Source organism: Chlamydotis macqueenii, chromosome 1 (genome assembly GCF_036417535.1).
Source record: "Chlamydotis macqueenii isolate bChlMac1 chromosome 1, bChlMac1.mat, whole genome shotgun sequence".
In the NCBI taxonomy this organism is placed as follows: Eukaryota; Metazoa; Chordata; class Aves; order Otidiformes; family Otididae; genus Chlamydotis; species Chlamydotis macqueenii.
In genome coordinates, this window is record NC_141556.1 from 195238965 (window position 1) to 195255303 (window position 16339).

At 38.7% G+C, this 16339-nt stretch overlaps 1 protein-coding gene across 5 annotated transcripts in view; it reads right to left on the bottom strand.

Annotated features, from left to right (window-relative positions):
* Positions 1-614: 614 nt before the first annotated feature.
* SGCG (sarcoglycan gamma) overlaps positions 615-16339 on the bottom strand; it is a 137393-nt gene continuing 121668 nt past the window's right edge. For 4 of the 5 annotated variants that reach the window (XM_086739516.1, XM_086739517.1, XM_086739518.1 and 1 more), the window contains 2 exons: positions 3488-3611; positions 615-1944 (listed from right to left, as the gene is read on the bottom strand). In XM_086739516.1, the coding sequence (XP_086595642.1) occupies positions 1771-1944; positions 3488-3611 (298 nt within the window). In that variant the 3' untranslated portion in view covers positions 615-1770. The remainder of the gene's footprint in view (positions 1945-3487; positions 3612-16339) is intronic. The other variant, XM_086739520.1, reaches the window with a different exon arrangement.

Below are 16339 nucleotides of genomic sequence, written 5' to 3' on the forward strand. Positions count from 1 at the left end.
ACTCTCCAAATAACATGGGAGCCCTTGATTCACTTGCGTCCTTTGCCTGAAGCTCAGCTTAAGTACCTCTTCTACTTTTCCTGTTGACGCTCTTCTAGTTTGCATTAATTGCTGAGGGCTCCACCCTGCTAATGAAGGGCAATTTCAGTACTGTACATTAGACTCCTTGGATAAATTACAAAGGCAGCCCTTGAGGCAGGGATTACCCAGGGCTTTACCACAATAAGACCAGATGCTGTTAACTGGGAGCTCTTTCTCAACTCAGTCTTTTCTGTGTATCTGGGATCATAACAGAGTGTGGGGATTCTTTGCTTGTCCAGCAGACCTGAAGTAGCCAGTTTAAAAAAAACAAAACAGCACAGTCTTAGTCATTCTTTTGTTTTGATTCTCTTGCTTTAAGGATGGTGATTCCTTTCTCTAAAGGACGGACATTCTGTGGTCTAGTAAGAATTATGAGTTAAAATCTTTCTGTAAATAGACACCAAGGCACTGTGTGATAGCAGTTCCTCCCTGGGTAATAATATAATCAAGTACATACAAAACAGCATCAAAGGAGTTAAAAAACCCATGAGGTTTAAACAACAGACTATTAAATACAAATCCTGCTACCCAGAGGTGTGCAAACAATTTATTTGTGTTCAGTGCAACACTGTACAGGGGAACAGATCTGCAGTTGTGTTTCTCTCCAAGGTCAATAAATGGTTTGTGAACTCTGGTGAGCATTTACTTTGTATCCAAAGTCCTAATGTAAAAAATAACAAAGAGTAGTTTTACTCTCTCCTTTTGTGATGGAGTCCCACTCTGACAGGATCAGAAATATCTGTCAACAGCTGCAGATGGAAATTAAGTAGTCCTCTTAATTGAACTGTGTGGGCTGCAAAAAAGGATTTTTTTTTTTCCCACCGCCCAAACACTTCCTTGTGTCAGACAATCTGGAGCCACATTAAGGATTTTTTTCTTTTTACTAGTCCAGCTGGCAGAGCAAATTGCCTTGTTGAATTAGCAAGTCCTAAAATATAAAAGGGTTTAAATGAGTACAATGGTACAGGCAGTACAACAAACTATTGCTATTATAAAATACACTAACATATTTTTCTGTTGTATAGTGAACAGATTTGAGAGCCAGGGAGGTGTAAATGACTCCAGGAGCTTTTTATATTAGTTATTTTTATAGGAATCTCAGTAATAAGCAAATCAGCATAGATGTTGCCAAATTAAAATAGAAAGCTATTAGCAAACACCTTTTACACAGAACTTCTACAAATACCACATTTTTCATATCTTGTGTTATTGCAAGAACAAAATTGCATAGACCATTTGCTGGCACTTTCTGAATTCCCCAAATAATGCTTTGTCTTAACAAACAGTTCAAGTAGTTCCCTCATTTTAATTTCCCCCACTATTGCAATAAGTGTTTACATGTAGTGAGAGAAAAACCCACAGAGCTCAAAAATATTAGCAATGACATAATCATCAGACTGCATAATAATTCAGCAAGGAAATATATTCCTTTTTTTATGCTCTCTGTAAGGATGTTTTCAAAGTGTTACTGACAGAACAAATAATTTGATTCAAGTCATTCTTCTGAAGTTGAAATGTCATTTGTGCTCTTCTCCCTTCACCCTGTAGTCCAGAATTGTAGATACATATTTGTTTCCTAAACAGAAATATTTTGTTTTTAAAATTCTGAAAATTCTGATTTTGGTAATACTCTTTAGCAATAATATAAAACTCAGACTAGCAAGGGGGTGTGCAGCCTTTTCTGGAGCCTCACTGGCAGACACGGCTGTATTCTTGGCAAGTGGAGCCCACGCCAGCCACTGACAAGTAGAGCTTTCCATCTGGACACACGCAGATTTCGTAAAGGCCCTGAGAACTACCGGATCCACCTCTTGTACCCTCAGGCAATTTAGGCAGTCGCACAGTTTCAGCATCGAGCAAAAGCTGCATGGGAGAAAGCAGGACAAATGGGCTCGTTAGAGATATTAATGCAATAGCGTGCCATAAACCAACCTGACTTTGTTTCAGCAGTGGTTTAAGAATAGCTGTCTACCCAGACTTGTTACATACAAAGCTGCTCTGAGGCCTAGGCTTTTGGCAGACACTGGAACATGAGAGAGGGATAAGCTGGTGCCCATCTTCTTCCCTAGCAGAGACCTCATGAAGTTCAACAAGGCTAAGTACAAGGTCCTGCACATGGGTTGCAGGAATCCCATGTGGAGAAGGACCTGAGAGTATTGGTGGATGAATATGAGCCAGCAATGTGAGCTTGCAGTCTAGAAAGCCCATCGCATCTTGGGCTGCATAAAGAGTAGTGTGGCCAGCAGGTTGAGGGAGGTGGTTCTCCCCCTCTTCTCTGCTCTTGTGAGACCCCACCTGCAGTATTGTGTCCAGCTCTGGAACCCCCAACATAAGAAGGACATGGACCTTTTGGAGTGAGTCCAGAGGAGTGCCACGAAGATGATCAGAGGGCTGGAGCACCTCTCCTATGAGGACAGGCTGAGAGAGCTGGGGCTGTTCAGCCTGGAGAAGAGAGGGCTCTGGGGAGATGGCAAGTAGCCTTCCAGTACCTAAAGGGGGCCTACAGGAAAGCTGGGCAGGGACTTTTTGACAAAGGCATGTAGTGATAGGACAAGGGATAATGGCTTTAAACTAAAAGAGGGTAGATTTAGATTAGATACAAGGAAGAAATTCTTTACTGTGAGGGATGGTGGGAACAGGTTACCCATAGAAGTTGTGGATGCTCTATCCCTGGAAGTGTTCAAGGCCAGGCTGGATGGAGCTTTGAGTGACCTGGTCTAGTGGAAGGCATCCCTGCCCGTGGCAGGGGAGTTGGAACTAGATGATCTTTAAGGTTCCTTCCAACCCAAACCATTCTATGATTCTACGGTTCTCTAGAGAGGAGGTCCCTGTCTGTACACTGAATAGTGGGACACGGGTGCTGCTGCTGCCACTGGACCCAGCTCTGTCCTGGCCTGGGTGCTGAAGCCTCACAACCATGCCAGCTGGTTAAGCATGGACATACAGGTTGGTCTGGAGTTCCTCTGTGGAAGAACTGGCACTGTACGGCATCACAGAAGAGAGAAACAAGCTGCTGCATGGTGTGTGCTGTTGCTGACAGGGCAGCTCTTAATGATGTCTTCAGAGCTTCACTCCTTAATTTAGAAACTCTGGGGCTGAATTTCTGCCTCTTGGCCAAGGACCCCACTGGAGTGCCTGGAGATCACTGTGCTAGTGCAGAAGTGAGTGCTGTCAGAGTTTTATTAGAAAGCATTTCTCTAAGCTAATACAACATTATGTCAATTGATAGTATTATTTAATCTGACCCATAAATAGAAGTCTTATTATTGACACCATTAAATTTAATATCCTGTATCCTAAAATCTGAGGAATTATATTAGCAGAACTTGAGAAAAGACCTGGAGGTATTAGTTATATTCAGACAACAATCAACTACAGTTATAGAAACAGAAGGGCTTGTACTCACCACACCATCACTGCTGTGTAGTTTGATATCCATCTGGGAAAGAGCTTCAATATTCCCAGCTTGCGCTTTCATATTAATTCCTCGTGGTGCATCCATGCTCAAAGATCGAGTTGGTGATTCCAGTCTGAAAGTAGGAAATCTGACAGTAGCACATTCTCATATGTTCCTTTATTTTTGAAAAATAGGTAAGTTTTGAACAAGCACTTGAAGGATCTCGCCTGAAGTCATATAAAAGATGCAGCTTCTTTTTTCTTCAGGCAGATGTGAAAAAGGAGGTAGCTATTTAAAAACACCAAAGTATCCCAAATGAAAAATATAGAGGAATTAATAATAGAAATGCAAGGTATTATTTCAGAGATAACTTCAGGATTATTTCAGGATAACAGTAATTTATTCTTTAAAACTGAAACCCGTTTTTCCATTCTTTTGTTTGAATTTATTTTCAGTTTTGACATAGTAAGATACTGAAATTAATACAATTAGTGCAGTCTGGAAGTTTTTTAATCAACAGGAGTTTTGACACTGCTATCAGTCAGACCATGATTTCACTCTGTGTGTGTGTGCTGTTTAACTAGATTGCACCTGAAACATAAAAACTAGTAACTTACAACTAAAGTTATGCTGCTAACTAAATACAAATTACGGAATATAAGATAAAGTTGCAAACCCTACAGTGCCACAAGATGGCAGGAAGGCACTGTATTAGCCGAGTAATCAGTAACCATTGGGTCAGCTGTGCAGGATTAACGATTTTTATTTTCTTTTTATTCTTCAGAATATTGGTATCATTTCCACTATAAGTAGCAGGGACAGGAGTACTGATTACAAATCATGAGAAGGAAAGAAAAAGCCAAAGCTCAGCAACAAGTTAGTGATTATATTGCTTGTTTTGACCACTACCTAGAACTTTTTCGTCTGGAGGCACTGGGAACACTGCAGGATCAGAGTTCATACCTGCTGGGTTTTGTTCCCAAGTATTAGCTCATCCTTCCTGATGACACCAGCCTGGATATTACACTATCAGTCAACATTACACAGGTGAATATTAAAGAAAATGAATCAACTGGTGGTTCCAGTTTACTTTATGTCCATGTCACCTTCTCTATTCTATACGTTCCCTGGAAACATACGAAATAATGTGGGCTTCATCCAAAATGCAGAACTCAGTCCCTGTTCCCAGGTCTGCATGTGCTCACCCACCGTGTCTTCTGGGAATGTAGGGGGAAAGGGGAGAGCGTGGGTGTTTGGATGCCTATGCGCATGCACTCCCAGTAGATGCTGTGTTGGCTCCGTGTGCGCTCAACCGCCGCCAATCTGGATGAGCAGAGGACTGTGCCCCAGGAGGTCCTTTACTAAGTATGCGTCAGATACCGAGTGTAGATGCTGACTGCCAATCACACGCTAAAAGAATGAAATGATTTCACACACGATCTTGATGTAGTTGTCTGATGGATTTAATTTACTCAGACTGCTTCAGTTCTTTTTTTTTTTTTTGTAGCTACTTCATTAAAACTATAATTTAAAAGCAATTTGTGCTTATGAGAAACTTCAGTGGTATCTTAGAGTTCTGAAGAAGCCAAATCCAGCTGGTATCTGATACACGAGCACAGTCAAGCACAGTGACTGAAACTTCATTTTTTTATCCCCAAATCTGAAAATAACTCAGGCAATATTGGCTTATCACTGCTGGTCAGAGGTAACAGGAGATCCTATCTTCTTTGACCTTCAAGGTCCCTTTCAACACAAACCATGCTATGACTCTATGTTTCTACGATCTGCCTCTCCCTGACATCTCCTGGGTCAGTCACCTTCAATTAGTTTAAACTCCAGATTGATAATTTGCATTCCTATCAATGGATAACTGCATCCTGCTTGCGTATTAGAATCATGTCCATAAAATATCCCATGACTCTAAGATGGCACGAACTTCTGTCACGATAATGCTCAGTACAAGGGCACAAATACAAGTCTGTTCTGCATCAGCCATCTAACACAGCATTAGTAAACTTTATTAAGCAGTGCTTGTGATTTAAAAACTTTTCTGGTTTAGATCCTTAGATTTACACTTTTATGAAACTGGAAATCAGTTTTTCCCTGAGTGATTTACGTGGGAGGTCTGCTTCATGGGACTATTTTCCAATGCGTATTTGTATGCATTATATAACGAAAAAATAACCAATGTTGGTATTTTTAATATTTAAAGTTTAATATATTTTCATAAGTCAATGTCAAGGTAGTTGAATATAACTGTTGCCTTTGTTTTAGCAAAAAGCTATAAACATTGAAATAGCTCATGTTTTTCTTTAAAGTATTTCATCTATGTAAGTAATCTACATGTAGGCATAAATTTTTATTTTTAACCTCTATTGAATATTACAAGAAGGCAGACTGGGACAGATTCTTGAAGAGCGTATCAGACCTGGGGTTTGAAAAGCAATCCAACACCGGAGAAATATTTCTTAGTTTCTACCAAAATTAATGCCGGCAAGACGCCTACAGACTTTCGAAGCATTTACAGATTTATGATATGACTTACATAGAATCGAAATTACATGGCAGAATTACATTTGCTATATTAATCACAATCCTAAATTGCTCTTTATACAGGTCCCATTTCTAGATTAACTAAGGGTAGATTTACCTAATTAAGTCCTTGGAGCTTTCTGGCAATGGAAACTGCAGTAGAAGCTTAAGCAGTGATTTTTAAAGCCTTCTGGAACAATTAGGTGTGAGATTTTAGCAAAGGCAACATTCAGTAATGCTAATGATATATTTCTTTATACAGCATTCAAAGGTGGAGTGCCTCAAGTCCAGATGTAATGAAAGGGAAACAGGCACCTAGCATAGAAATAATATGAGTGAGTTGAACCTTGACTTTAAATGTCCCTTCTCAGTCCCCACTTGGTCCTCAAGACACGGGACTTCCTCAGCCCCTTAGACATTGACCTTAAAGTCACCTAAAATTCTTCAGTGGTCCTGGCCCTGAGGCACTTCCAGTTTGTCACCAGTGGGCAGGTTTGAACTGCCTCTGTATGCTTAAGGGTCTGGGGACCACAGAACTGCCCCAGCAGAAGAGCTGACTGATGGAGATACTTGCATGAACTTAGGGTGTCTCAGAAAGATACGAATAGAGCATTGCATTGGCACTGGCGGTGTTTTAAATAGATAGACATTAACAAAGCAAAATGTGCTCTTTTTTTTTAAATATTAGTGAACAGATGACAGGAGGAAGTTGCTCTGCACTGTGAATGATTTGATCAGTCAGGAAGAAGATCCACGACTGTGTGCAGATAATGGGTGATAAGAAAGTTTCAAGATCTGTTCCCTAGGCAATGAAAGGAGGAAGAGTAGGCTGGGCTGAGCAAAATGTTGATGTGCATCCCTCAGAAGTCTTGGCAATACAAAAATTCAATTTGCTTGCAAATGCTAGAGGGTGCATGAACACTCAGAGGACAGAAGCTGATTGTCTTAGAGTTTTTGGTCCTTTTTAGTGTTTGTTTGAATTCAGGCAGTAGAATGATGAGGGAATATATTGCTACCAATCACTTTATCTTTTTTTAAAAAAAAAATTACAGGCATATAAATTACATTTAACAGAACGGAGTGAGGATCTTTATCATTTAGAGGAATTAATCTATGTAATGTGCTGTCCTAAATGAGACATCTGTCACAGCCTGTATCTCATTTGGGAAGATGGATTCTGTACTTATGAGTAGCTCCTAGGTACTGTGGTAGCTATGCCAGGAGTCTATCAGCAAGTGGTGTGGTGCAAGAGGAATTGATCAGGACGGCACAGCATTTGATGCCAAGGACCTGACACTCCCATTATATGTGTTCTGAGGAGTACTCTGGACTAGCTGTTGCCTGACTCCAAAGACTGCATGCTCAGAAAGGCTGAAGCATGTTAGATACTCTCCAGGAGACCATAGGTTTCAGGTTAATTTAATTCAAACGTAATCCTATTCATGTGCCCCAAACAGTCCCACAATGAGACCCAAGATTTGTGGAGCTCAGGCAGTTGGGAGATTTCCCTCAAAAGCACATTCCTAATTTTAAATTAAACCACTCATGTAGACATATCCACGGAACATGAAGCAATGGAAACCATACCTACGTCAACTTGCAGAGTAAGTATTTTGCCTTGCTCTCCTTCACCCTGATCCCTGCAGCTACCTGAAAGTTTGCTCGTAACGTGCAGGGAAACTGCACTGTCTTGGCTAATGAAGGGCAGGGAACAGCGGGGAGTAAGTGTCCCTGCTAATATTTCAGAGCTTTGTCATCTGCTGGATATTCATCCTTCAGCAGTCTGTTAGAACTAAAGCAACCAATTACACGGAATATAATATTTTTATTACTATCTTCTTGCTTGTTGGTAAGCTAGTTCCAGAAGTCAACTATACTGTCTTGGTTAGATGCCAAGGAAATTTGGTGCCGAGGTGTGCAGAATAATTTATGAAGGACTGTGTGAAAGTCTGAGGGAATCTGAACAGCATCCAGGCTCTGGATCTGAAACTGTCTCAACAACCTACAGGCTTGGAGACTCCCACCCTTTCCTATAAGCATGTTGCAAACTCGTGGAGATGCAGGATGACCAGAAATTGCTCAGTTGGCAGTGTTTAGGGAGGATGTGAGGAGACACAACCTGTTGCGATTGTGGTAAAGAAGCAGCTGAGTTGAACCCTGACTTTGAATGTTCCTTCTCAGCTGGTGCATGCTGCAGGAATATCGATCTCTTCTTTCATCCTGCTCTGGCAGGAGATGGAAGGATACCTTGCTGATCTTAAAAGCACCATAATGCATTAGAAAGCTGGTTTTAGTACTGCAGAAAGAGTACCACAGTCTTCTGGAGCCCAAGTTTCTTACCGCAATGTGGGATAGCTTGACTCTTAGAGCAGAACAGAGGAACCAGTTTGCTACTGTGAATTTGGGGAACACTTTATTCCTTCCTTGTGGTCACTTTTTGTCCTTTTCATCTTATGAGTCAGCATCTCTCCTGAATTCAATGTGGACAAAATTCCTGGGTATGACTTTAGATAAAAGTTCCCCAAATGTATGCACTTCTTCCAGCACCTACCTGAGGAAGATCAGGGTTACTGTAAGTGGACTGGACAGACAGATGGACACTGCCTCTGAAACTGTGGTGCACCCAACAACTGGTGTGCCCATACATACATACAGCTAACTTCTTTTTCTTTTTTTTTTTTTTGCTTGCTTCCAGGTTAAAATAGCCTGATCAATTTTACCATACAGAGAGATTTCATGAAATGTAAACCTGGCACAAAAGTGTTAAAGGTCTGGTAAAGAATTTAGCAGTGTATAGTGTATTAAGTATTTGAGTTAAATCTGTTCTTATATCAGTAAAGGCGAAACACCTAGGGCCCTTGTTGTCAGATATACTAGACTCAATTTATTTTACTTTTTATCAGATGATTTCACAGCAGTATGTTTGTTTGGATCATTAATAAGGTATTGTTCACCTATCTGCCAGGTTTTTTGTGTGAAGCTCTTTTAAACAATGAAAGAACATGAGGTGGGTCCAGGCAGAATCTAGATGCTGGCTGGTTCATAATGTCTTTTCATTAAAACTCTTTCACAAAGCTTGCTGTTATTGATTTTTATGAGACTTCATAAAATACTTCATACTAATGAATACTAATACTTCATACTAATCCATCACTTCCACTGCTCAGTCTTCCTCCCATAGTGCTTTAGTATAATTAAAATAAAAGGATCCAAGCAAAAGGGACCAATAAACATCTATATTAAGGTTTGACTTAAGAACAAAGTCATATGAGGGGTTAGAAGACAGTGAAAGATCCCATGCACCTTTCTTTCTGTCATTTAGTTTTTGTAGGACTGACAATACTGCTTCACACTTGTTCCTAAGCATTGATATGAGATCACGCATGGGAAATACACTATTATAGACAAAGATTGAAGAGTGTGAAGAAAAAAGAGGAGATTTAGAAAATGTAATTCAGGAGAGCTGGAGATGGAATAAGTTACATGCTCCACTGGTGTGTATTTGCTTATTGTTCTTGTTTCCCTTGAACTCCCACGAAGATGCTAAAATAAAAGCTGATGACTTCATATCTCCCACTCTTCTGAGTACATGGCTGTTGACCCACTTCCCAGTAAACAATCTCCATGACTTCTCAAAGTCAGAAAATTAAAAAAAAAAGGAAGTGCTTTGACTAAACTGTTCCATGGCCAAATAAAGCCATTACAGTGAGTTCAATAAGGTTGCCCATTATGGCTCTGAAGATCTGATCCTGCAAGCATGCATTCCTGTGCATTGTGCAAGTCTCCCTGGGCATCTGTACTTCCAAGACCAGGATCATCTTTTTCTGAGATTATTAATATATGTAACTTTTCTGTCCTACTTTATTTCCTTGAGAGAAACAGGGAGACTTATGAGACCAACGGCTACAGGTCTCATTCCAGTCTATGAAGATGCAGAAGTACAGAGGCTGCATAAGTGACAGGCTGTGAAAATGGGACACAGAGCATCAGACGCTGTTGGCACAAAACCAAACCAGCTTTTTCACATTGTTAAGTAAGAAGAAACCCTCATATGTCTTTGGCGCGCAGAAAAGAGTCCTGCCATGAATGCCTGCCCTTAAGTTCAAGTCTGACTTGAAAGGTGAAAGGGGAACAGAAACGAAATTAGGCAGTGCTTGGAAGTCATGGAGCAGAGGAAGAATAGAAAAGGTAAGAAACGAAGGGAAAAAAAAACCAAGGAAAAAGGGGGGGCAAAGGAGAATCTTTAACTTGTTAAGAAATTAGTGTCTTGAAAGTCAAAAAGTAGCCTAGAGGATTCTGTGGGCTTAATTGGCCTTGGTTCGCTGTAGGTGTCTGCTTTCAGCTCTGCTCTTTGAATGCATGTTAACCTTTAAAAGGCAATAGGAGTATATTGGCTTTTTGATTAGTCTGAAAGCAGTCTAATTCAGTGGCAATGCAGCTAGACATTTTAAGAGAGTAAACCATAGCCAGAGCATGCACTAGTTATACAGGAAAAAGAGACTGTCAGCATTTATTTCCGGTCCAGTATATGGAATTTCAAACAATATTCTCTATGAGGGAGATGGATTCCTGTTGATATGAGCTGAGCAAAACTAAACTGGAGATGTAGAGGTGGCTAGTGAGCAGCAGGCACACACTAATGCTGGCTGCCAGTTCCCACCCATATTCACTTATCTCCCAGCAACTTGCTGTTTTGAGGTCAGGCAAGTGGGGAGGGTGATCAGGAGGCAGGAAGAAGAATATGATTACCCAAAGCCGTGGATCTTGGTGTTCTGCCTTGTGGCTTTTGGTTGTTTGCCAGCAGGTCCAAAGGCAAAGAAGGACAAAACATCAAGACTGAGATCTGAGTCTCGGTGTATACCTCATTTCTGTTTTGTTTTGTAAAGTTATTTTCTTTGGAATGGCTCCTAAAATTACATTTTCTTGCAAAGGAAAGATGAGTTTCACAGCATGTTCCAACAACTGTGTATATCTTAAGGACATGGAAGTATTAGTATTCAACAGTATACTCTGATAGCTATTACTGAATGTCAAAAATTACACAATACTAATGACTCATTAAAGCTTCTTCCCTGATCAGTTTCTGCACAGTAATGGAAACATAGCAGTTACTTAGTCAAGCCTTGGCGCAAAGTTCTGATTTGACATAACTAATGTAAATCTTTCAAATGCTGACTGGTTTTTCTTTCTAAAATGTACCATTTTGCATCACACATATTGAATTTCTTCATTTAAAGGGGGAAAAATTGCTTCCTACTTGGATGATGCTGTCTTCCATATTTCTTCCTTTCACTTTGATACTCTTAAGTCTGAGCTTCACTGCTTTAAACTAAATGAAGTATAATGAAAAAAAATTGACTGAAAAACAGCATCTATTTTCCCCTGTCAAGTCCATTAGCTGGTCAATGGTTATATTACATCATCCCAATTTTTGTAGCTTAGTTCAAAGAAATCATTTTCCAAAGGTTATTGCTCCTGGGACTTCCCTGCACTAGGACACATATTCTGTTTCAGTAAGACTAATGTCAATATCTACAGCTCCCTTACACTGAATCCCAAGTTAGTCTATTATTTACACCACAACTAAATGTAGTATGCAAAACAGTACATTTTTAAAGAATGTAATTTGAATAACAATTATTTAAAACTAAAAAATAACTTTTTTTCCTGTTTCTTCTAAGTGCCTCTGGGTATGTTATTGCAGACAAATTCACAGGAAAATATATAATAGCAGAAAATACAGCTTAATATTGGAATTGCACTTTCAACTTAAGTATGGCAAGGCTAATACCTCTCCAAAATAAAGTCACTCTGCCAGTAATAAAAAGACGATGACCATCTTGTGAAAATACAGAAAAGTTGTCTGATAATATAGGAAGAAAATGAAAAGGTCCAATTGATTTCAGAGAAACATATTATGAGGGTGTCTGTCTAGAGGCAAGTGTACATACATAGGAATTGTGTTAAAAAGAAAGATTATTTGTCTGGAATGAAGAAGCTGTCCATAAAGCATCTCATTTTTCTAGTATTCCTGAAGCTTTTTAAAAAAAATCTTCAGTGGCACTGTGTTGCAATTTAGAGACTAAAAAATAATGGAGAAATTTGTTGTAATTTGATTTTAAAAGTCACTTTTTTTTCTTGACTCTCTTCTGCTTACTGCTTAAATGCATTAATGAAAATGTCATTTTAGAAGATCTATTGTTTTGTCTACAATCCCTTGGGAAGGTCTCAAAATGTGCTGGGCTTTGCTGGCAGTTTGTAACATCTCTGACCTCTACAAAATAGACACAAATGCATATTGTAATCCACTGAAGCATCCCAAATACTTCAGTAACAGCAGAGCTACTCTGAAATAATTACGCAAGTGTGTAGTAGGCTCTGCTTTTTCTGGTAGCCTTCTTTCTTGGGACAAGAATATTCTTAACATTTGTATACATATATATACTGAAAGTCCTTACATATGAAGCACTAGCAGTTGTTACAAGAGGGCTACTAATAGTACAGGACTTTTGTATGGCATGTAAAATATTGCTGTAGGATTCTTTCTTTAAAAAAAAATAATTCATTTTGGAAAATAAAAATAAGATTAAATAAATTATCTTTGTCTGATATCAACAAGATGTAAAGTGTTAAAAGCGTATGGTTACTGAGCTTAAAAAACAAACTCTCAAAGCTGTAATGGATTCTATACGACCAAGGAAAATAATATATTTTTAAAAGCTGCTGTTACTTTTATAGCTAGATTTTCTGGAGGGTACAAAGTTTATTAGTTTCCCCTCCCAGATGTCTGTGCTGGTAAGAGCTAGGAGCACTTCATTACTCAGCCACTTCAGGCTTGAGTTCTCAGCTCTGGAGGGGAAAAAAAGACCATTGAACCACTTTCATATTTCCCTTTCTGACAACTCTTAGGAAGGTGCTGTCATCATCCATGACACAGCTGGTCTTATTGTGCTGGACTGGAATGAAGGGGAGCCACAGTGAAATGACAAAAACCCATTGATACCAATGGAGTCGGTATTTCATGAAGAGCCATGTGGTGGTGGGATAAACCAAGAAGTCAGATCACAAATGGTCACTAGGCTCAACTAAGCATAGCTCACTTGTAGCAAAGGCATTTTCTAAAGCTAAAACAATCTTATAATGACCTCATAGAGTCTTGAGCCACTGCAGTAATGGATTTTTAGGCTCTTTGTGTGTTTTATATTAGGCAGTCACTGGATAGAAATAAAATCACAAACAGATTCTATGGATAAATTATTTTGTCCATAAATAAATGTATCCATGTATCTATATTTCAATGATTTTATCCATGGACTTATTAAAAACTTATAACTCAAACAGCTTGGATATGGAGTCAAGTCTGTTACTTGCTCTACTGCTGAATCCCGATGCCTAAATTTTAAGTATTGCAGCATCACAGAATCATGAAATCATAGGACAGTTTGAGTTGGAAGGGACCTTTAAAGGTCATCCAGTCCAACCCCCCTGCAAGGAGCAGGGACATCTCCAACCAGATCAGATCGCTCAGAGCCCCGTCAAACCTGAACGGGGCTGAAGGACCCAAGAAATTAAAATGAATTGTGTTCCTCCATTGACTTATTTGTTAGGAATTCCATGAAAAAAAAGCATGAACAATATAAGGTTGTTTCATCCTCTCTTGTGCTTCAGCTTGTGGGCAACCTGAGGATCTGAGATTAGAAGAAAAGAGAGATTGTGCTGTTTTCCTCACACAAATTTGCAGATTTATAAGCTTTAAAAAAGAAGTAAATTATAGGAAGACATTGGAGATGAGTGCTGCAGAGCAGTACAGAAAATCAGAAAAACCCTTGTAACAATAATTGCTGGAGTCAATGGAACAGCTATAGAAGACAATAAATACACATGTAAATACAAGCATGAGAGGCTGATACACAATTATTAATATCAGTATAAAAAAGAAATCTGAATTTGATGCAGAAGATAATCAGAAGGTTTTGAAGAAAGAAGAGATTAAAAAAATTGATAGCAATGAAAACATTAAGACTTTTAAAACATTAAGACATTTGAAACATTTTGAAATTATCAAAGTCTTTAGTGAGTATAAGACAACTATGGATTTTTACCAACCTAGAAAGAAAAGACACATTTTTTTTTGGTAAACAGGACGGTGTCATGACTTTCCTGAAAAGATAAAGTTCTAGCATGGCCAGGGCCTCCAAGCTAATTATTAGCTTAGAAGGACTCATTACCTCATGCCTGATATCAAACAAGAGCCAGTAATTGGCAGCATTTGCTAATCCTCTACAAGGTTATATAAACTATGATTAACAATTTAGATGTATTTAAGGAATATAGGGTTACAAGTAGAAAAGTTTTACTCTAGGATTTGAACATTTCCCAGCACAGTGCATGGCCTTATTTTTTATGATGAATTTTCATTTATTTAGAGCTTAACCAAACATGGCATAGTCGATAAGTGCGTGATTCCTCTGAACAAATGTAGTTGCCTACAGTAGGGAGTATAGGTGGCCTACTGTGCGCCCTTCAAAATGAATAGAGAGAAATAAGCACTGCTAGGGCATAATTAATCTGATCTATTTTAGACATCTTTGTTAGGATAAAACATAATGTGCCCTAATAGTACCTGTTACCTTCCACCAAGAGGTCATGAGATCTGATGTAGGTAGCTACACTCCAGATGTCTAAATAAGTTGAATCAGTTCCACCTGAACTATCTGCCTGAGCAGTTGTAAACCCCCGAGGCCACGCTCCAGGTATATTAGTCTCTCTGAAAAATGCATCTGTGTGGGTGGTTTGTGGGAGGATCCCTTCCCACTTCAGTGAATGAATGAATGAATTCTGAATTAGTGTCTCTGCTTGCAGAGAGAGGGTAATTCTAAATCTGGATGAGCATCTGAGATGCATCTGCTTATTCTGGGCACACTGAGGTCCTCTAGGTTTGGACTCTGTTGTATCAATGCAGCCTGAATATGTAAGAGCTGAATGGTAACCAGCAGTGTGTGCAGAATTACCAGCTGAATCACAGGCACAAACAATGAAGAAATTATTTAGGATCAGTCAAAGTGTTAGATACAGATGAGGGGTTTTTTTTGTTGGTTTTTTTTTGTTTGTTTTTGTTTTTTTAACCCTACTCTATATGCATAGGAAGTGTGTCTGATTTTTAAATAAATAAGTCTTTTTTTTTTTTTTCCTAACTTATCTTGTCTTATGCTAAAAATGAACAAGGATAAAGGGCAGATTCCTGAGTCACTCCGTTTGTTTTGGTGGCATTCTTAAATGCTGGAAGTACTTGCTGCTCTTGAAGATGTCAGCTGGTATGTTCTTCTGTATATTTTCCTCTCCTTTAATTTAAACAAAAAAAATTCTCATCACAGTTTTATTTCTTGAAATAGTCTGTGTTCCAAATTTGTTCTGTATTTATGTTTTAAATCTGAAATGAGTGGCAACAGATGATTCCAGTAAAGCTCAGTTATGAGATTCCGGATTCAAGGGAATTGTTTAGCATAAGCACAGCAGGCACTAACACTGCTGATGGCTTAGGGGTGAGCTCTGTGCACAAGCACAATTACAAAGTCAGATTTGAATAACAGATGTTTCCATTTCCCAAGGTTTTGGTTAACAGAACTTATTTTATGTAAGCAATATAAAAGAAATGTTCAGAGTTCTAGGACAAATGCACTTACATGTCCTCTTAAAAAGAGAATAAAACAGTGCCCAGTTTTAATGGTATTTTGAAAAGACTATAAAAGCAATTTAAAACATTTATAACCTATTCAAAAACATAGTAGATGTGATTATTACAGCATAGTTATTTGTTTACTAGTTCTACATCCATCTTAAATATTGAGGTGTTTTTGCCTGTTGTCCACTGTCACGCAATGTAGAGTTTTTGAAGGAATGAAGACTAAAGATCAGAACTGAGATATGATGAAAATAGAAGCTTCTCTCAAGACTGAGAGTTGTGATAAAGAGTGGTAAGCAGAGCTAATTCAAAAGAGGTCTCTGTCATGACCTCAATTTTATGATGTGCTGGCTTCCAGGTAATTAAAAATGGCCAAGGCCCCAGTGAATGTGATTGAATCTGGCACATCACAGATGTTTCCAGCATAGCTATCTTTTTTCAAATGTCCTTACTGATATTATAAAAAAACTTATTGTATTATAAAATTTTGCTCTCATATAATAACACTTTTTGCATCACTGTAGTAAAAATACGGTTAGTATTTTCATTATGAGTCTTTATTTTTATAAAATTATCTTCCAGGTTGAAATTTTCCATGCCTTTCTTTTATATACCTCAAGCAAATTTTTCTTAAATATGCAGAAGCA